General features: G+C 36.7%; 1 protein-coding gene across 1 annotated transcript in view; it reads right to left on the minus strand.

The window, feature by feature from the left end:
* C2cd6 (C2 calcium dependent domain containing 6) overlaps nucleotides 1-23,136 on the minus strand; it is a 171,352-nt gene that overhangs the window by 75,401 nt on the left and 72,815 nt on the right. The window contains 2 exon segments of the mRNA XM_047543885.1: nucleotides 11,467-11,542; nucleotides 13,358-13,463. Of these exon segments, the coding sequence (XP_047399841.1) occupies nucleotides 11,467-11,542; nucleotides 13,358-13,463 (182 nt within the window).

Here is a 23,136-nt window from a genome sequence, read left to right on the forward strand (position 1 = left end):
ACAGTCATAAAGAAGAATAAAATTATGGCATTTGCTGGTAAATGGATGAAGATGGAAAATATCATGCTAAGTTAAATAGGTCAAGCCCAAAAAAACCAAAGGCCAAATGTTTTCTCTGATAAGTGAATGATGATACATAACAGGTGGGAGCAGAAGAGAAGAATAAAGGAACTATGGATGGTGTAGAGGAAAAACAGGTGTGAGGGGGTGGGGAAAGGAAAGATAATAGAATGAGACAGACAGTATTACCCTATGTATATGTATGATTATGTGAATGGTGTGAATAAACATAGAAATGAAAAGTTGTGTATAAACATAGAAATGAAAAGTTGTACCCCATTTGCGTACAATGAATCAAAATGTAGTCTGTGAAAATAAAAAAAAATTAAATAAAAAAAATTTAAAAAAACATAAAAGATCACAAATAAATAAGCTTATGCTCCAACTTGAGGCCTTAGAAAAAGAACAAACTAAACCCCAAACCAGTAGAAGACAGGTAATAATTAGTATGAGAGCCAAAATCAATGAAATTAAGAAAAGAAAACAATATACAGGATCAATGTATCAAAGTGTTGGTACTTTGAAAAGACAAATAAGTTTGATAAACCATTATCCAAACTAATCAAAATAAAAATAGTGAGAAGATGCAAATCATAAGTTCAAAGATGAAAATGAAGATATCAAAACAGACCTTTCTGAAATCCAGAGGATTATCAGAAACTATTTTGAAAATTTGTACCACAATAAACTGGAAAATCTGGAAGACTAACAAATTGCTAGACACATATAACCTGTCCAAATTGAATCAGGAAGATATAGTAGACCTAAACAGAATATATCAAGTAATGAAATTGAAAGAGCAATTAGAAGCTTTCCAAAAAAGAAAAGACTAGGACCTGATGGATTATTAGCTGAGCTCTACCAGACCTTTATGAAGAACTAACATGTCTTTCTCAAATTATTCCATGAAATTAAAAGGGAGAGAACACTCCCAAATACTTTTTATAAAGTCAGTATAACACTGATACCAAAAACAGACAAAAACATCAAATAAAGAAAACTACGGACCAAACTAATATCTCTCATGAACAAAGAAGAAAACTCCTTAACAAAATACTAGCAAACTGGATTCAAAAACACATCTAAAAGATAATACATTGATCAAGTAGGTTTCACTCCAGGGATGCAAGGTTGATTGACATAGGCAAATCAATAAATGTAATTCATCACTTAAACAGAGTTAAGCACAAAATCACATGATCATCTCAATAGATGCAGAAAAGGCTTTTGATAAAATCCAATTAATGTTAAAAAGACTGGAGAAGCTAGGGACTGAAGGAAGTTACCTCAATGGTGTAAAGGCCATTTATGATAAACCCAAAGCCAACATCGTACTAAATGGAGAAAAACTGAAAGCATTCCCTTTAAATTCAGGAACAAGACAAGTATATCCACTCTCACTACTCCTATTCAGTATAGTCCTTGAAACATTAGCCAGAGCAATCAGGCAAGAAAATGATATCAAAGGGATACAAATAGGAAAAGAAATCAAACTCTCTATTTGCTGATGATAATGATCCTATATCTAGAAGATCCAAAAGACTCCACCACAAGACTTCTAGAGCTTATAAATGAGTTTATCAAAGTAGCAGGCTGCAAGATCAACACCCAAGAATCAATAGTTTTCCTATACTCCAACATTAATTCAGTCAAGGAAGAAATGAGGAAAACCATCCCATTCACAATAACCTCAAAAAATATTAAATATTTGAGATTTACCCTAACCAAGGAAGTAAAAGAGCTCTACAATGAAAATTATAGGACACTGAAGAAAGAAATTAAAGAACACCTTAGAAAAAGGAAAGACATCTCCTGTTCCTGGATAGGCAGAATTAATGTTGTCAAAATGGTCATACTACCAAAAGCAATATACAAATTGAATGACATCCCCATAAAAATACCAATGACATTCTTCACAGAATTAGAAAAAAAAATAATTCTTAAACTCATTTGGAAGACTATGAGACCCAGAATAAACAAAGCAATACTAAGCAAGAAAAGTGAAGCAGGAGGCATCACAATACCTGATCTGAAATTATACTATAAAACTGTAGTAACAAAAACAGCATGGTATTGACACCAAAATAGACATGAAGATCAATGGAATAGAAGACACAAAGAAAAAGTTACATACCTATAGCTATCTGATATTTGACAAAAGTGTCAAAAATATATCTTGGAGAAAAAAGCCTTTTTAACAAATGATGCTGGGAAAACTGGAGATATGTGGAAAAATGAAATTAGACTCCTATCTCTCACCCTGCACAAAACTCAAATTGATATGGCTCAAAGACTTAGGAATTAGACCAGAAACTTTACAAGTGCTAGAAGAAAATGCAGGGTCAACACTCCATCATGTGTGTGCTGGCACTCACTTCCTTAACAAGACCCCAAAGTGCAAGAAATAAAACCAAGAATCAATAATTGGGATGCCATCAAACTAAAAAGTTTCTCCATAGCAAAGGAAACAACTGAAAACATGAATGGAGAGCATACAGCATGGGTGAAAACCTTGACCAGCCAACCCTCTGATAGGGGATTACTATCCAGAACATACAAAGAACTTAACACCAAAAAACTTAATACCAAAAAAAACAATAACCCAAATATAAATGGGCCAAAGACCTAAACAGAAACTTCTCAAAAGAGGAAACACAAATGGACAACAAATTTATGAAAAAATGTTCAATATCTCTAGCAGTCAGGGAAATACAAACCAAAACTACAGTAAGAGTTCATCTCACTCCAGTTAGAAATGATAAGAAAACTAACAACAATAAATGCTGGAGAGGTTGTGGTACACCTGCACATATTTGGTGGAACTCCAGACTAGTACAACCATTCTGGAAGGCAATATGGAGATCACTCAAAAAACTAGGGATGGAACCACTATAAACACTATATCCAACCAGCTATCCCACTTCTTGGTACTTTCCCAAAAGATTTAAAAACCAGCATATTACAAGAACACAGCCAAATCAATGTTTATAGCAGCACAATTCACAATAGTTAAATTGTGCAACTCAGATGCCCATCAATAGATGAATGGATTAAGAAATGGTGTACACACACACCCACACACACACATACACACACACATACACACACAGTGGAGATCTACCAAGTCATGAAAAAGAATGAAATTATGAAACTTTGCTGGTAAATGGAGAATATCAAGCCAAACTCAAATGTCAAGAATAAAATAACAGACACAGCCAGCTTCTCCAGTTTCTCGGAACGGAACTGGCCCGCTAGTGAGAGCCTTTCTGACCAGAACAAGCTCCGAGTCCCGGAGCCCCTGCAGCGCAGCGTACTCCGGCAACGAACCAGCGGAGAGCCGGGATCAGCAAGCAGCCTCTGGGATTAGGGCAGGACAGCCAGAGACCTCTTCAGGCGGCTCTGCCCACTCTGGCTGCAGGCTCTCTTCACGGGGCAATCCAAGATGGCGGCCTAGAGGGAGACTGCACCCCTAGTCGCTCCAGAACCCAGGAGTTAAGAAGGGGAGGCATTGAGAGACTCGGACTGAAATAGAGCCACAGGTCAGTCTGCCCACGGGGTAAAGCTCGGCCCGGGTGGCAGGCCCAGATAGAGGTGGCTTATTGGAGCCGGGCAGGGCAGCTAGAGTCTTCCCAAGGTAGCCTTCCACACTCCGGCAATGGGCTCCTCCCACACGGCCAGCTGCACGGCGCAGGCCCACAGTGAGAGCATTTCCGCACAGAGCCAGTTCCAAACCGTGGAACTAGTAGGGGGCTAGGGGCAGTTTTCTTCGGATACGCTGCTTTATCAGATTCCTCCAAGACATCAGGCTACTGAAGGCTGGGAGGTGATACACTGGAAATCTACCGGGACACTATAAGCCAGTAGCGGAAAACTGCAATATCTCAGGGTCCCACTGATAACTGACCAATATGAGAAAACAAGGGAAGAAAATGTCCCAAACAAACCTAGATACTATATCAATAAAACCCAATGACAGCACAGCAGAAGAAATGTCAGAAAGGGAGTTCAGAATGTACGTAATTAAAACGATCAGGGAAGCTAATGAGGAGATGAAAGAGCAAATGCAGGCATTGAAGGAGGAGATGAAAGAGCAAATGCAGGCATTAAATGATCACACCAATCAACAGTTAAAAGACCAAATACGGGAAGCAAGAGATCATTTCAATAAAGAGTTAGAGATACTGAAAAAAAAACAAACAGAAATCCTTGAAATGAAGGAAACAATAAACCAAGTTAAAAACTCCATAGAAAGCATAACCAATAGGATAGAACACCTGGAAGACAGAACCTCAGACATTGAAGACAAATTATTTAATCTTGAAAGCAAAGCTGGCCAAACAGAAAAGATGGTAAGAAATCATGAACAGAATCTACAAGAATTATGGGATATCATGAAAAGGCCAAATTTAAGAATTATTGGGATTGAGGAAGGCTTAGAGAAACAAACCAAAGGAATGAACAATCTATTCAATGAAATAATAACAGAAAATTTCCCAAATCTGAAGAATGAAATGGAAAACCAAGTACAAGAGGCTTATAGAACTCCAAACATACAAAATTACAACAGACCCACACCAAGGCACATTATTATGAAAATACCTAACATACAAAATAAAGACAGAATTTTAAAGGCCGCGAGAGAAAAGAATCAAATTACATTCAGAGGGAAACCAATAAGAATATCAGCAGATTTTTCAATCCAGACCCTAAAAGCTAGAAGGGCCTGGAACAACATATACCAAGCCCTGAAAGAAAACGGATGCCAACCAAGAATCTTATACCCAGCAAAACTTACCTTCAAATTTGACGATGAAATAAGATCCTTCCATGATAAACAAAAGCTAAAGGAATTTACAAAAAGAAAGCCAGCATTACAGAACATTCTCAGCAAAATATTCCATGAGGAAGAGATGAAAAACAACGATGCAAATCAGCAATGGGAGGTGCTAGCCTAAAGGAATAGCCAAATAAAGGAGAAACCAAATCATGTCAAAAACAAATATGAGTCAATTGACTGGGAATACAAATCATATCACAATAATAACCCTGAATGTTAATGGCCTGAATTCATCAATCAAAAGACACAGACTGGCAGATTGGATTAAAAAGAAAAATCCAACAGTATGCTGCCTGCAAGAGACTCACCTCATAGAAAGAGACACCCATAGACTAAAGGTGAAAGAATGGGAAAAAACATACCATGCACACGGACACAGCAAAAAAGCTGGAGTATCCATCCTCATCTCAGATAATGTGGACTTCAAACCAAAACTAATCAGAACGGATAAAGAAGGACATTACATGCTGCTTAAGGGAAGCATAAATCAGCAAGACATAACAATCATAAATATCTATGCCCCGAACATTGGCTCATCCACGTACGTCAAACAAATCCTTCTCAATTACAGAATTCAAATAGACCACAACACAATCATACTAGGCGATTTTAACACACCTCTCTCACCACTGGATAGAACGTCCAAACAAAAATTGAATAAAGAAACTATAGATCTCAACAACACAATCAGCAATTTAGACTTAACGGACATATATAGAATATACCATCCAACAAAGAACGAATACACTTTCTTCTCAGCAGCACATGGATCCTTCTCTAAAATAGACCATATTTTATGCCACAAAGCTACTGTTAGCAAATACAAGAAGATAGAGATACTACCTTGTACTCTATCAGATCATAATGGATTGAAATTAGAAATAAATGACAGAATAAAAAACAGAAACTTCTCCAATACCTGGAGACTAAATAATACACTATTATATGATGAATGGATAACAGAAGACATCAGGAGGGAAATTAAAAAATTCTTAGAAGTAAATGAGAACAAAGACACATCATATCAAAATCTCTGGGACACTATGAAAGCAGTACTTAGAGGAAGATTTATTTCATGGGGTGCATTCAAAAAAAGAAGTAGAAATCAACAAATAAACGACTTAACACTACAGCTCAAAGCACTAGAAAAAGAAAAGCAGACCAATACCAAAAGTAGTAGAAGACAGGAAATAGTTAAAATCAGACCCAAAATCAACGAAATCGAAACAAAAGAAACAATTGGAAAAATTAACAAAATAAATAGTTGGTTCTTTGAAAAAATAAATAAAATTGATAAACCCTTAGCCACACTAACAAAGAGAAAGAGGGAGAAAACTCAAATTATTAAAATTCGGAATGAACAAGGAAACATCACAACAGACACGAGTGAAATACAAAACATAATTAGAAGCTATTTTGAAAATCTATACTCCAACAAAACAGAAAACCTCGAAGACATCAACAAATTTCTAGAGACATATGAACTACCTAAACTGAACGAGGAGGACATAAACAACTTAAATAAACCAATTTCAAGCAATGAAATAGAAGAGGTCATCAAAAGCCTACCAACAAAGAAAAGTCCAGGACCAGATGGGTTCTCAGCCGAGTTCTACAAAACCTTTAAAGAAGAGCTCATTCCAATACTTCTCAAACTATTCCATGAAATAGAAGAGGAGGGAACCCTACCAAACTCGTTCTATGAAGCCAATATCACCCTGATACCTAAACCAGACAGAGACACATTGAGGAAAGAAAATTTCAGACCAATATCCTTAATGAATATTGATGCAAAAATTCTCAACAAAATTTTAGCAAATCGCATACAAATATATATTAAAAAGATAGTGCACCACGATCAAGTGGGTTTTATCCCAGGGATGCAAGGTTGGTTCAACATTCGGAAATCAATAAATGTCATTCACCATATCAACAGACTTAAAGTTAAGAATCACATGATTATTTCGATAGATGCAGAAAAAGCATTCCATAAAATACAGCATCCTTTCATGCTCAAAACACTAGAAAAAATTGGGGTAGTGGGAACATTCCTAAACATTATAAAGGCAATCTACGCTAAGCCCATGGCTAATATCATTCTAAATGGTGAAAAACTGAAAGCGTTCCCCCTAAAAACTGGAACAAGGCAGGGATGCCCTCTTTCACCGCTTCTATTCAACATCGTCCTTGAGACTCTAGCCAGAGCAATTAGACAGACCAAAGAAATTAAAGGGATACGAATTGGAAAAGAAGAACTCAAACTATCCCTGTTCGCTGATGACATGATTATATATTTAGAGGAACCTGGAAATTCCACCAGAAAACTTTTAGAACTCATAAGTGAATTCAGTGAAGTAGCAGGTTACAAGATCAATGCTCATAAATCCAATGCATTTTTATACATAAGTGATGAATCTTCAGAAAGAGAAATTAGGAAAACTACCCCATTCACAATAGCATCGAAAAAAATAAAATACTTGGGAATCAATCTCACAAAAGAGGTGAAAGACCTCTACAATGAGAACTACAGAACACTAAAGAAAGAAATTCAAGAACACCTTAGAAGATGGAAAGATCTCCCATGTTCCTGGTTAGGCAGAATTAATATCGTCAAAATGGCTATACTACCTAAAGTGCTATACAGATTCAATGCAATTCCAATTAAAATTCCAATGATGTACCTTGCAGAAATAGAGCAAGCAATTATGAAATTCATCTGGAAGAATAAAAAACCTAGAATAGCTAAAGCAATCCTCAGTAGCAAGAGCGAAGCAGGGGGTATTGCAATACCAGATCTTCAACTCTACTACAAAGCAATAGTAACAAAAACGGCATGGTATTGGTACCAAAATAGACAGGTAGATCAATGGTACAGAATAGAGGACATGGACACAAACCCAAATAAATACAATTTTCTCATACTAGACAAAGGTTCCAACAATATGCAATGGAGAAAAGATAGCCTCTTCAACAAATGGTGCTGGGAAAACTGGAAAATCATATGCAATAGAATGAAATTAAACCCCTATCTCTCACCCTGCACAAAACTCAACTCAAAATGGATCAAGGACCTCGGAATCAGACCAGAGACCCTGCATCTTATAGAAGAAAAAGTAGGTCCAAATCTTCAACTTGTTGGCTCAGGATCAGATTTCCTTAACAGGACTCCCATAGCACAAGAAATAAAAGCAAGAGTCAACAACTGGGATAGATTCAAACTTAAAAGCTTTCTCTCAGCAAAGGAAACTATCAGAAATGTGAAGAGCCTACAGAGTGGGAGAATATCTTTGCCAACCATACCTCAGATAGAGCGCTAATTTCCAGAATCTATAAAGAACTCAAAAAACTCTACATAAAGAATACAAATAATCCAATCAACAAATGGGCTAAGGAAATGAACAGACACTTCACAGAAGAAGATGTACAAGTAATCAACAGATATATGAAAAAATGTTCAACATCCCTAGTAATAAGGGAAATGCAAATCAAAACTACCCTAAGATTTCATCTCACCCCAATTAGAATGGCGATTATTAAGAATACAAGCAACAATAGGTGTTGGCGAGGATGTGGTGAAAAAGGAACACTCATACATTGCTGGTGGGGTTGCAAATTAGTGCAGCCACTCTGGAAAGCAGTATGGAGATTTCTCAGAAAGCTTGGAATGGAAACACCATTTGACCCAGCTCTCCCACTCCTTGGCCTATACCCAAAGGACTTAAAATCAGCATACTACAGAGATACAGCCACATCAATGTTCATTGCTGCTCAATTCACCATAGCCAGATTGTGGAACCAACCTAGATGCCCTTCAGTTGATGAATGGATAAAGAAACTGTGGCATATTTATACAATGGAATATTACTCCGCAATGAAGAATGATAAAATTATGGCATTTGTAGGTAAATGGTCGAAATTGGAGAATATCATGCTAAGTGAGATAAGCCAATCTCAAAAAACTAAAGGACGAATGATCTCGCTGATAAGCGGATGAGGACATATAATGGGGGGTGGGAGGGGCTAGCATTAGGTTTAGGGTTAGTTTTAGAGTTAGGCTAAGGAGAGCGGCAAGAATGAAGGAAAGAAGGACTGTGTAGAGGGAAAAGAGGGGTGGGAGGGGTGGGGGGAGGGGAAAAATAAAATAAACATCATTACCCTATGTAAATGTAAAAAAAATAAAAAATAAAAAAATAAAAATAAATTAAAAAAAAAAGAATAAAATAACAAAAAGAACCAACTGAATACAATTAATAGTAAAAAAAAAAGTCTAGTAGAAGGAGGAGACTAGGACAGGAGAAGAAGGATGGAAGGAAAAGGGGCAGGAAAAGGGGGGATCATGAACTGAAAATTATTTCCATGCCTGTATGAGTTTTTCAGGATGAATCCAACTACAACTACTATGTATTACTATAAAGCTCTAATAAAAATAAATAATTTTTTAAAATTAAAAAAATAAAGGAGCATTAAATTTTTTTTTAAATTTCTTAATAGGGTCTAAGCCCTTTCTGTCAGGAGTTGCAAATGAATCACTGCTTTGAACTATGTAACCTTGGACAGTGAGACACCTATCCTGGGAATCCTCTGGTGTAAGGGCACTGAGGGAAAAGCCCATTTGCAGGTGACTCCTGTTCCCAGGGAGAACTCCAGAGGCTTGTCATGGAATTTACTAGTTCAAAAGCCTTGAATTCAAATGCCAGCTTCCTGGAGGTAGAAGAGATTGGCACAAACTGATAGGCCCCGACTAAGTTTTGCTCCCAAACTTCATCCTGTTTACCTTGAAAAAGCCTTTTCACAGTGAATTCCTTTCTTGTTTAAAACACATAAAATAAACACACAGAGCCTAACTTATGGTTGAATCAGACTCCATCAGGGCTGATTTACCATGGAGTCCCACTTCCTCCATTTCTGTTTGTTTGTCTTTATTTCCCTTATTTCTTATATTTCTAATCCACATCATCACCCCATCTGGGGAATGGTTCAGTAGTTGCACAGGTTCATGATAACTTTCTGTAAGTATTATGAAATAAACACTAAATACCAAAACTAAAAACAAAAAATAGTTATGATTCAGATGTGTACAAGCAGGGTGCCCCAATTGTCTCTTCTCAAGAGAATTTCTACTTTTACTCCCTTGAGCCTGAGATGGATATGGTCTTGCCAATTCCTGAGATACCCTCAAGTCATCTTTCCTATTGCCTCTGGGTAAAGTTTTTAGCTTTTCTTTAGTGGTCATAATGTCTTTAACAACCACACATTCTTTAACCCATTTTTTTGGCCAAACTGAAAGTTTTTCAAATCTTTCTTCCCCAAATTAACACAATAATCTTGTCTAAAAGTGGCCAGCAATATCCATACCACCACCTAAATGCTAGGCTGCCTAAAAAAAATTTTCTGCCAGATTAAGAAGTCCATCACCTTTAAATTCAGTCTCACAGAAAGTCTCAGGAGATGGCAAAAATTCAGACAACTTGTTAGCTAGAATGTTGCATAAATGACCTCTATTCCAAATTCCAATAGAGTCCTCCTTTTCCTCTGAAATCTCACAAGTCCAGTCTTTACTGTACATAGTTGTATTGACATTCTGGTCTTCTGATTCCCACCAGAATCACCTATTAAGCTCAACCTACAACCATCTAGAACTTTTCTAGTTTGCATCTCTAGATATCTCAAAATTCTTTCCCCAATTGGATGGAGTGGCACATGCCTATAATCCCAGTGGCTCAGAAAACTGAAGCAGGAGGATTGTGAGTTCAAATCCAGCTTCAGTAACTTATCAAGGCACAAAGCAACTCATGAGACCCTGTTTCTAAATAAAATATTTAAAAGGGTTGGGGATGTAGATCAGTGGTTAAGCACCCCCTGGGTTCAATCCCTGGAACAACAACAACAAAAATTCCTCCCACAAATTCCAAAAAGTTCCAAGAGCTTCTAAACCACATGGTCAGTGACCCTACTTCTTGGTACCAACTTCTATTTTAGTCAATTTTTTTCCAATACTGTAACCAAAAGACCTGATAAGAACAATTTCAGAGGCAGAAAAGTTTATTTGGGGCTCATAGTTTCAGAGATATCAGTCCACAGATGGCCAACTCCATTTCTCAGGACGAGAGGTAAGGCAGAACATCCTGGCAGAAGAATGTGGTAAAACAAAGTAGCTCAGGACACAGTACTAGGAAAGAGAGGGAGGAAGGGAGGGAGGGATGGAAGGAGAGGGAGAAGGGGAGAGAGAAAGGAGAAGAGAGAAGAGAGAAAGCTCCTCCCTCACCACAGACAAAATATAAACCTCAAAGGCACACCCCCAATGATTCACCCCCACCTCCAGTCATACCCTATCTTCCTACAGTTACCACCCAGTTAATTCCTATCAGGGGATTAATGCATTGATTAGGTTAAACCTCTCATAACCCAATCATTTTACCACTAAACTTTCTTGCATTGTCTCACACATGAGCTTTTGGGGAACTTCTCACAAAACCATAACACTTAGAACAAATTACTAAATTTTGCGATATAACACCTTGATTTTAACTATCTTTATAATAAACACAAAAATCAAGTAGGTTTCTTACCTAATGTGATATTTTCAGGCTTCTCTTCATCTAAATCATTACTCTGACTTTCAAGATCTTCATCAAAATTACTTTCCTAAAATCATAGAAAGAATAAAAATATTTTGGGGAAATTGTTTAAGGAGGAAAATGTTTTTAGCTCCTTGTTTTCATAACTTCTTTTAAACACAATATTCTTCCAACCTCAAACTTATGGAGAACAAGACAGAGATGTGTTTGTAAGAAATTTAATCCAAAGACCACTATTTTAAAGAGGAGTTGATGTTCCAGAGAGAAACTATCCAAGACTGGGTAGAGTATTTGAATAATGAATGTACATGAGATACAGAGAACAAATTGTATAATATTATAATGTCAAGGAATAAGAGAGAGTACCCCAAGAAAACAGATTATTATTTTTATTGGACTCCACTATGGCTTATGACTTGAAAAATAATGTATATTTTTATAAAATTTCAAGGAAAATTGGGTTAAAAAATAGTTAAAGACAGAGTGACACTGGGCTTTTTATAAAATACTGATTTTTCAGTAAGAAAGTTCATAGTTCCTTTAATTAAAAACCTTCCAAATTTTCCCTTAAATGTTACTTAAGGGACATGTTCCCTTTAATGTTACTTAATTAATTAATACTTAAATAAATTTTTCCTGTAGCAATATAAACTCTGCCTATTATAGATAAATTGAAACACATGAAAATATTAATGTTATGACTACTATTTCAGGGTTGCAAACTCAGTGAATGTTTTAACGTTCCACTGAGATAGCTATGAATCCTTTATTTCCAGGTCAGTGTAGGTGAGATTGTATTTCTAAATATCAACCCTTACTCCTGACAAGAATCTAGTATTTACAATACATGTTAAACTCTTAAAGCACAACAACAGAAAGACAAACTACTCAATTTAAAAATTGGCAAAGATCTGAAGATAAAGAAATGGCCAGTAAACTTATGAAAACATGCTAATATCATTAATCAATAGAGAAATGCAAATCAAAAGCACAATAAATCACCATGTCAAATCCACAAAGATGGCTATAGTAATAATAGTAATAAAATGGAAAATATTATTTTGGTAAAGTATTGGTAAAGATTTGGAACACTCATATATTGCTGATGGGAATGTAAAGTAATACAGCTACTGTGGAAAACCATTTGATACTTCTTCAAAAATTTAAACTGGGAATTACCATATGATCCAGCTCCTACTCCTAGGTATACACTTAAGAGAATAAAGACATACATTCACACAAAAAACTTGCACATGAATGTTCAAAGCATTATTCTTCATAACAGTTTAACAGTGAACAATGAAAACAATGCAAATGTCCATCAACTTATGATTGAATAAACCAAAGATGGTATATCCATACAATGGAATGTCATTTGGAAATAAAAAGAAGTGGAATACTTATACATACTACAACAAGAATAAACTTGAAAACATTATGGTAAGTGACAAGAAAATCACAAAGGACCACATATTGTTATGATTCCATTTATATGAAATGTGTAGGACAAGTAAATCTATAGAGAATCAAGTTGGTTAGTTGTTGCATAGGGCTGGAGGACAGTGGGTGGACTGAGGGAGTTCTGGCTAAAGGGAGTGAGTGTGCTTTTGAGAGTTCTCAAGTTGACTGTGATGGTAGGCATTAAAGGCCATTAAACTGTACATTTTAAATGGATCAATTAGTTAAACCTTATAATTTATCACTAAATACTTACTGAGTAGTACATTATCAAAATAGGAAAGTTTATGGGCCATGAATAACATTTTACATGCCCAGAAAAAATAAGCAACATATGATCTTCACTATTAATGATAATAATAATATCTTTCTTTTTAAAAAAGTATTCAAAGCTCTATGTGGAAGAACGTATTATGCCAATTACCTCAGATTCTTTAGGTTCCAATTTTGGGTTCAGAAGGTTTTCTAAATAGTCAACTTTTTCTTTCCATGTACCCAGATTTCTATATTCCTTTTTCATTCTTTCCAGCCTAAAGAAAGTAATCAGTCATAGATAAAATAAACCAGTAACAGAAGAATATTTATGTTATGATTCACATAGTATGACACCCTTCTAAAGAGTTCTAAAAGAGACTCACAACAATATGTTGTCTAGGGATACAGTCAAAGGAAATGGAAAGCTTACAACCAAAATGAATGTAGTAGTTACCTGAAGATGGTTAGGTAGAGGGACACAGATCTTATAAGGGCATATAAAACACATTTCTGATATTGGTAGTATTGTATATCTTAACCTGAATCATTAATATCTAGGTAATATAAATATGTTTCAGAAATTATTCAATACATATCATTCTAAATGTTTTTAACCATATGCTCTGGTCAGTTTGTGTTGCTAGAACAGAATGCCATAGATTGGGTGACTTAAAGAGCAGACACCTATTTCTTGCAGTTCTAGAGGCTGAGAAGTCCCATATCAAGGTGCTAGCAAATTCGGTGTCTGGTAAGGTACTCTTCCTGGTTTCAGATGTCCATCTTCCTTATCCTCACAGAGTGGACCGAGATAGATCTCATATTTCCTTTTTTAACAGGAGCACTAATTCCATCAATTGGGCTTCACCCTCAAACCTAAACTAATCCTAATTATCTCCCAGAGACTTCACCACTAAATACCATCACACTGAGAATAATTTATCATTAAATACTTACTGAGTAGCACATTATCAAAATAGGAAAGATTTTTTAACATATGAATTAGGATGGGGGCAAAACATTTAGTCCATAGCACTCTATATACATATTTTATAAATTAATCAATGTATAATATGATAGTTTCCTCAAAACAGGCTAAGGGGGTAGGGATTTAGCTCAGTAGTAAACACTTGCCTAGCATGTGGGAGGCCCTGGGTTCAATCCCACTGCTGCAAAAAAACAAACAAACAAAAATAGAAAAACAGTTTTTATAAAAGGAACTTAGCATTTAATCCAAGAAATTTCAAAGGTTTGAGTAACCTGAGGATGCAGTCAATAAGAATTAAATAGGACACTATGGCCTTGACAATAAAACCTGACAAAGACATTCATAAACATAAATGAAAACATTAAGAATAAAATATAGTTTTAGTATGAAAAATCCAGTATTGTAGAGACAATAATATACAATAAACAAGTCAATTCATCCCAGGAATACAAGTGTGTTTTGATGTTAACATTAGAAAATATAATTAAAATGTCATGTAACTGATTAAAAGAGAAAAAATCATTTGACAAAATTCAACATCCATTCATGCTTTTTAAAAAACTCTTAGAACATGAGGAACAATATTCAATAATATAGTTAACTGGCTGCAGCTCACACGCACATACGCATGCACACAAACACACAAAGAACCTATATAACAATGCTCTTAATTGTTAAATGTTAGAAGCATTACTTTTAAAGATCATGAAGAAAAATAAAGAGCTCCACTCTTATCACTTTTATCAAACCCTGACTGGAGTTTCTAGCTAATATAATAAGACAAGAAAACAAAATTAGAGAATAAATTTTGGGAATAAAGAAACAACACTGCTGTCATTTGTAGATGAAATGACTGTCTAAATAAATTCCCCAAGAGATACTACAAATTACATACAAATACTTTTAAATATGAAAACTTAGTGAAATAGATAAAAGAGAGAAATTCTGGGAAGGTAGTGGCAGCAAAGGCAGCATAACTTTTGAATCTACTTAAAGCCCCACATAAAATCATAAAGAGTATTGAGGTGGAAAACCCAAAAGCCTATGGGCAACATTTATAAGAAGCCATGTAGGAAAGTACATACATACATACGACCTTCATGGTATCAACATACAGGTGGAAGAAAGAGTTAGTGTAAAAAGAGTCACCTGACAGTCCTGAGAACAAGAAGAAACCAGACAGTCAATAGCAGGTCACTGGAGAATACAGAGGGCCAATTTGAGAACAGCAGTTAATATTGGGAAGGGGTTGCTCATTTCAATAGTAGTTGAGTATAAAGAATTCATGTAAGAGGTGATGAGGAGATTCAAGATGGTGGATTAGAGGAAGGCAGTCTGTTGTCCCCTGACTTGGGATTCAAGAAGTGGTACAACAGCTTATTGGTGAGGTGGGTAAAAGAGGGATTCACTAAAATTCAAAATTGGATAGTCAGAGTCAAAAATGTGGATGTATTAAAGAAAGAGTTCATTGAAGCCAAGCCAGCTGCACCCGTGGCAGCGGCAGCGGTGCTAGTCTACCACATGGGGATGGGATAACAGAGAAACACAACGAACGGGTTTGGCCCAGAAAACCTGTAACTTAGCTGATGCAGAGACTGCACCATGAACTGGAGTTTGAAAAGTGCTCTGTATTTCTCAACTGGCAACTGGAGAAATGAGATGGGAACCATTTGAGGAGTTCATGCTGCAGCTTGCTGCTGTGGAGCCCAGGAGATCACAGCAAACATTGTCATCCTCTCTAGCAAGTGCCTACACTGTGGCCAGGGTTTACCTGGCAGAATGTGAATGAAACAGGCACACAGAAGATGGTATCCAGGGGGATTCAAAGTAAAAAAAAATGAAGGGGAGCCCAACTTGCTTGTCCTTATGTCTAGAGGCTCATGTGACCAACTGAATAGGGTAGGGAATCTGAACATGTGGGTACAAATACCCTCAGGGACTAAGTCTTGAAAGGCTAAGTCTGTGGACAGCAGAGAGGGTGAAATTTGTTGCCCCTGCCCCACAAGTAGAATTTGTGGGAAGTTTCTGAGATTCAGACTCCCAGCAAAGATTGGCATGTGCTGGGCACTAGGATGTGTTAATTTAATCTCTTCAGAGCAGATACCACCCAAAAAAGCCCATAAGGCCTGATTAGATCTAAGCCCTAGTCACCAAAACTCCCTTCATAGAACTCTACAGCAGCCCCACCCTAGGAGTACATTTGATCTGGTCAGTCCAGGAAAAACTCCAGTTGACCGTCTTCCCATCCTATCCTACCTTATACTGGTGCGAAGGCAAGCTGAGAACTATTTCAACCAGCTTCAGTTTTAGATACCCCAACTGGCAGTTTGGTGAGCAACACAAAAAGAGGAAGGGGTTAACAAACCCCAGCACTTACACTTCCTCTTGTGCACATCCCCCCCTCCCCCATTCTCTCTCAGTATATAGCTCAAAAAGAAATGGAAGGGACAGATTGGCATAGGCAGTGACCATCCATTCTTTTTTTAAATAAGAAAAAGAAAAAAGATTTATTACTTTGCTAGCAATGCAGAAACACAGGGGACTCCTGTCCCAGAAGCTGTGATTCTGCCCATCAGGGGGCTTTTAAAGAGGTGATTCAAAGGCTACATTCTCTGCTGGAGTTGTAATTCACTTGATAATTTGGGAGATAATCATTTCTGAGATCTTCTGGCACCATCCCCAAAGTCTGGATTGCTTCATTCCTATGGTGGGTGTGTACATAGGGGCAGATAACTCTGCCTAGGATGGGGAAGGAAGGTAATCCTGCTACCCCTGAGATTATGGAGTAGGGGGACATTCGGAAGAAATGTAGGGAGAGAGGAAGAAAAAAGAAACATGTCCATTTTAAATATAAGTTGTGGTGCAGAGCAGCAAGGACTATATTCAAAGCAAAAAGTGAATCACTGTTACATTTCCCCACTGTCAATTTTCACGTTCCATTTCTATAGAAAAATGGGTAATGAAATCTCCAAGCTGCTTCCTACTGAAAGGCCATGTTGGGGGAAGTTACCCAAAGTTCTTGTTCTCTATCAGATGAGGCTTGGACAGATAAGGATATTCATCTTTAGGGCAGTCCAGAGGTCCACAGGGGTAGATGGCAGGTGACTGGACAAAGCACACATAGGACATGGATCAGCTAAGATGACAATAAATAAGATAGATAAGCATTACTTTTTTGTAAAAAAAAAAAAAAAAAAAAAAAAAAGCTCAAAAGCAATTAGAATTTCAGTCAGCCTCTGAAAACCATGAAGACAGTAACTCATAATCATATCATATCAGTGAAAAGCAGATCAAGTTTATCAAGGTAGGAGGTTAGGAGGATTTGCAGTTCTATGAGGTCAGGTTCAAATTAACTCGACATACCTGAAACTCTATTTGTGATCATTATTATTAGTCATTCACACACAAGAATCCTTCACCTCCAGCTTTACTTACTTAGGGTTGACACAAGTGTACAACATAAGTTACTGTTTTTCCTTTTAAATGTCCTTGTAGGACTGTGTTTAGGCTATATTCTCCTGCCAGGTGTTTAAGACCAAGTTGGTCAAAACTGATCTTGTTCCTACTGTTAAAAGTCAGCTGAGATTCCTCAGAGAACCTTGGGGATGTGTGCAAAGACTTTTGGCCCCTTTAGCTTTCCTTTACTAGGGTGCCAACTGCCATGATGCATCAGGGTCCTGCTGACCATACATGGCTTCTCCTGGAAGCATCAGGGACATTTCCCTCTCCAATGACCCTCCTCTTTGCAGAATGTGCACTGTTTGGCTTCCTGTTCTCTATGGAGTGACCATCCATTTTGTCAACTATATTGACCATTTCAGTGGAGATGATTCCTTCATTTTTCATTAAGAATCTTTTTTCTGGGGTGTGTGTGTGTGCATGTGTATGTGTGTGTCTTCTTGCTGTTTTGATTGGTTCATGGACATATATACCCATACATACTGTTTGGTTTTTTTCTAACTTTTAGCATTTTAAAATGTGGTTATTTTTCCTTGCTTTGTCTTTTGAGGGTTAGGGTTTTTGGTTTGTTTATTCTTGTTTTGTCTCTTGTCATTTTTTCTCTGTCCCTTTGATTGTCTTATTTATTCTCCTCCTTCCTTGTAACCATCACCTGCTACATCTCCTCTGCATTCTCTCTGTTGACTTTTTCAACACTGTAAACCCTCTTCTAGTTTCGTATTTGTTCCTTTGCTGAAAAGTATTTGTACCATCTTTTAGAACCAATTGGCTTATATAACTCCTTTCCCCACCATTCATGTTATTGTAATTATTACTGTTGTGGATGCTATATAGTTGACACCTGATGTTTGCTTTAATGATAGATCTAGTTATTTGTTGTTTTTGCTGTTGACGTTTGCTCTGTCCACCATTCCTTTTGTTTTTGGTAATTAATGTTGTAGATGTCATAGCAGAAACTGGGTATTTACATTAATGCATCAGTTTTTTCTATTATTTATTTCCCCCTATTCTGTGAAGAGCTGAGAACTTACAACACACTCTCAAGTTCACAGGGTAGAAACTGTGCTGCTGAACTAACCCAAAACACAGAATACCTTGCTTCACACAAAAATTAACAACATTCAAACTTCATCTATAGTTTAATAAAAAGAATAGAAGAGGAAAAATAAAACCCAAACTAATGACCAGGCCCCCAGTAGGAATGGCTAGGGGTGGCCCTCAGGCTGCACTCGCAGACATTCACTGCTAACAGCAAAAAGAGAGAATTAGCACAAAGGCTGTGGGTAACACACCTATGAGGGGGTATCAATCTAGATCATTCTATAAGAAGCGATCAAGAGAAGGTTTTGGCAAGAGAAGGCAGCACCCTAAAAAGAGCCACACATAAGATTGGAAGAGAAATCCATCCCAATAGATGCACAAAATCCAACACAGGAATACAAGAAATATGAAAAAGGCAAGGTAACACAACACTTCCTAAAGTTCATAATTTACCAACAACAGGCCCCAAAGATATTGAAGTGGATGAAATACCCACATAAGGAATTTTTGAAATGATTATAAAAATGATCAATGGATTCTGAGAGAACAAAGAAAAAACAATGAATGAATGAATTAAGTCTACACAGGTTATGAATGAGAAATTCAGAAAGGAGATAGAAATAATTGAAAAAGAACCAAACAGAAATCTTAGAAATGAAAGACACAATAAATTAATTCTTAAAAATGTTCAATTGAAAGTCTCTCTAAAAGAGTTAACCAAGTTGAAGATAGAATCACAGAGCTGGAAGACAAAGTGGCCAACCTTGAACATTCAGACAGTATTTAAAGAAAAGAAAATAAGTAACCATAATCAGAATATACAAGAACTCTGGAACAATATTAAGACACCAAATCACTGAAATTGAGGAGAGCTATAAGGGGTAGGCTAATGGCATGGACAACCTTTTAAGGGACGTAAAAATAGAAAAATTTCCAAACCTTGAGAATGAGATGGACATCCAGATATAGGAATCATTTGGAACCCCAAAAAGACAAGATCAAAAAAGAACTTCTCATCATTCACTTATCAGGAAAAATATACGGCCTTTGGATTTTGGAATTTACTTATTTCACTTAGCAAGATATTCTTCAATTCCATCCATTTATCTGCAAATGCCATATTATTATTCTTTATGGTTAAATAATATTCCATTGTGTATATATACCACAGTGTCTTTATCCATTCATCTTTTGATGGGCATCTCGGTTGGTTCCACAATCTAGCTATTGTGAATTGAGCTGCTATGTTTTCCCTGATAAGTGGATGATGATATATAATGGGGGTGGGGGGATGAGGGGTAAGAGAAGAATGGAGGAACTTTAGATTACATAGAGGGAAATGAGAGGGAGAGGGGTATGAAAAATGGTGGAATGAGACAGACATCATTACCTTATGTACATGAATAATTACACAAATGATATGAATCTACATCATGCACAATCATAAAAACGAAATGATGTACCCCATTTGTGTACAATGAATCAAAATGCAGTCTGTAAAAAATAAAAAAAAACAACTTCTTGACACATTAAAATGCCTAACGCATGGAACAAGGATACAGTTTTAAAAGCCTCAAGAGAAAAACATCAGGTCACAGTTAGAGGAAGATGATCACAATTTCCTTCCAATTTCCCAGCAGTCTCAAAACCAGGAGGGCTTGGAATGATGTGTTCTAAGTACCAAACAAAACTGTCAACTAAGATTGCTATATCTAGCGAAGCTATCCTTCAAAACTAAAGCAGAAAGAAAGACCTTCCAAGATAAGAAGAAACTAAAAAAATTCATGACTATAAAACCAGCATTACAGAACTTGCTTAAAAAATATTTCATACAGAAGAAATAAAAAACAAACCCCAGAGTTCACAAATGAACAAACTTCATTTGAAGAGTAACTAAGAAAATGAGAAACAGGACCAAATTGAACATTACACATAAATAAAAAATGGCCAGAATTAATAAGAATCTCTGTATAATAGCATTGAATGTAAACAGTCTCAACACTACAAATAAAGACTTAGGCTGGCAAAATGAATTAAAAATCAACACCCAACTACATGTTGTTTGCAAGAGACACACCTTACAGGCAAAGAGTTACAGGCTGAAAGTGAAAGGCTATAAATTAATATACCATGTGAAGGAAGTCGGGAAACAAGCAGAGATCTACTGATATCTGACAACCAGACTTCAAACTAAAATCAATGAGAAGACACAAAGAGGTCACTTCATACTGGTAAAGTGACCAAGAAGGTATAAAAATAATAAATATTTATGTCCCATATGTGGGTGTAACTAATTACATAAAACAGATACTACTCAAAATAAAGCCTCAGACAGACCTAAGTACAATAATACTGTGTGATTTCAAAACATCTTTCTCACCACTGGATAGGTCATTAAGATACAAACTCAGACCCAGTGAGAGCCTTTCTGCTCAGAACCAGCTCCAAGTCCTGCCAGCGGTGAGCTCCGGCCTGCAGGCAGCTTCAGGGACCAGGACAGGGCAGCCAGGTACTTCCCCAAGAAGCCCAGCTCCCTCCGGCGGCAGGCTCAATTCACGGCCAGTTTCTCGGAGCAGACCACACAGTGAGAGTCTTTCCGCACAGAGCCAGCTCCAAGCCCTGGAACCAGTAGTGGGCTAGGGGCAGCTTTCTTCAGAAGCACAGCATTATCAAGTTCCTCCAAGACTACAGGCTACTGAAGGTTGGGAGGTGATACACTGGAAATCTACAGGGACACTCTAAATCAATAGAGGAAACCTGCAATACCTCAGAGTCCCACTGACATCTGACCAATACGAGAAAACAAGGGAAGAAAATGTCCCAAACAAACCTAGATACTATATCAATAAAACCCAAAGACAGCACAGCAGAAGAAATGTCAGAAAGGGAGTTCAGAATGTACATAATTAAAACAATCAGGGAAGCAAACGAGGAGATGAAAGAGCAAATGCAGGCATTGAAGGAAGAGATGAAAGAGCAAATGCAGGCATTAAATGATCACACCAATCAACAGTTAAAAGACCAAATACGGGAAGCAAGAGATCATTTCAATAAAGAGTTAGAGATACTGAAAAAACAAACAAACAGAAATCCTTGAAATGAAGGAAACAATAAACCAAGTTAAAAACTCCATAGAAAGCATAACCAATAGGATAGAACACCTGGAAGACAGAACCTCAGACATTGAAGACAAATTATTTAACCTTGAAAACAAAGTTGACCAAACAGAGAAGATGGTAAGAAATCATGAACAGAATCAACAAGAATTATGGGATATCATGAAAAGGCCAAATTTGAGAATTATTGGGATTGAGGAAGGCTTAGAGAAACAAACCAAAGGAATGAACAATCTATTCAATGAAATAATATCAGAAAATTTCCCAAATCTGAAGAATGAAATGGAAAACCAGGTACAAGAGGCTTATAGGACTCCAAATATACAAAATTACAACAGACCCACACCAAGGCACATTATTATGAAAATACCTAACATACAAAATAAAGACAGAATTTTAAAGACTGTGAGAGAAAAGAATCAAATTACATTCAGAGGGAAACCAATAAGAATATCAGCAGATTTTTCAATCCAGACCCTAAAAGCTAGAAGAGCCTGGAACAACATTTTTCAAGCTCTGAAAAAAATGGATGCCAACCAAGAATCTTATACCCAGCAAAACTTACTTTCAGATTTGACGACAAAATAAGATCCTTCCATGATAAACAAAAGCTAAAGGAATTTACAAAAAGAAAGCCGGCATTACAGAACATTCTCAGCAAAATAATCCGTGAGGAAGAGATGAAAAACATCGATGCAAATCAGCAATGGGAGGAACTAGCCTAAAGGAATAGCCAAATAAAGGAGAAACAAAATCATGTCAAAAAACAAAAATGAGTCAAATGACTGGGAATACAAATCATATCACAATAATAACCCTGAAAGTTAATGGCCTGAACTCATCAATCAAAAGACATAGACTGGCAGATTGGATTAAAAAATAAAATCCAACAATATGCTGCCTGCAAGGGACTCATCTCATAGAAAGAGACACCCATAGACTAAAGGTGAAAGGATGGGAAAAAACATACCATGCACACGGACACAGCAAAAAAGCTGAAGTATCCATCCTCATTTCAGATAAGGTGGACTTCAAGCCAAAACTAATCAGAAGGGATAAAGAAGGACATTACATACTGCTTAAGGGAAGCATAAATCAGCAAGACATAACAATCATAAATATCTATGCCCTGAACATTGGCTCATCCATGTACGTCAAACAAATCCTTCTCAATTCCAGAAATCAAATAGACCAAAACACAATAATACTAGGCGATTTTAAAACACCTCTCTCACCACTGGATAGATCTTCCAAACAAAAATTGAATAAAGAAACCATAGATCTCAATAACACAATCAACAATTTAGACTTAACCGACATATATACAATATACCATCCAACAAAGAA

Source organism: Sciurus carolinensis, chromosome 3 (genome assembly GCF_902686445.1).
Source record: "Sciurus carolinensis chromosome 3, mSciCar1.2, whole genome shotgun sequence".
NCBI classification, from domain to species: domain Eukaryota; kingdom Metazoa; phylum Chordata; class Mammalia; order Rodentia; family Sciuridae; genus Sciurus; species Sciurus carolinensis.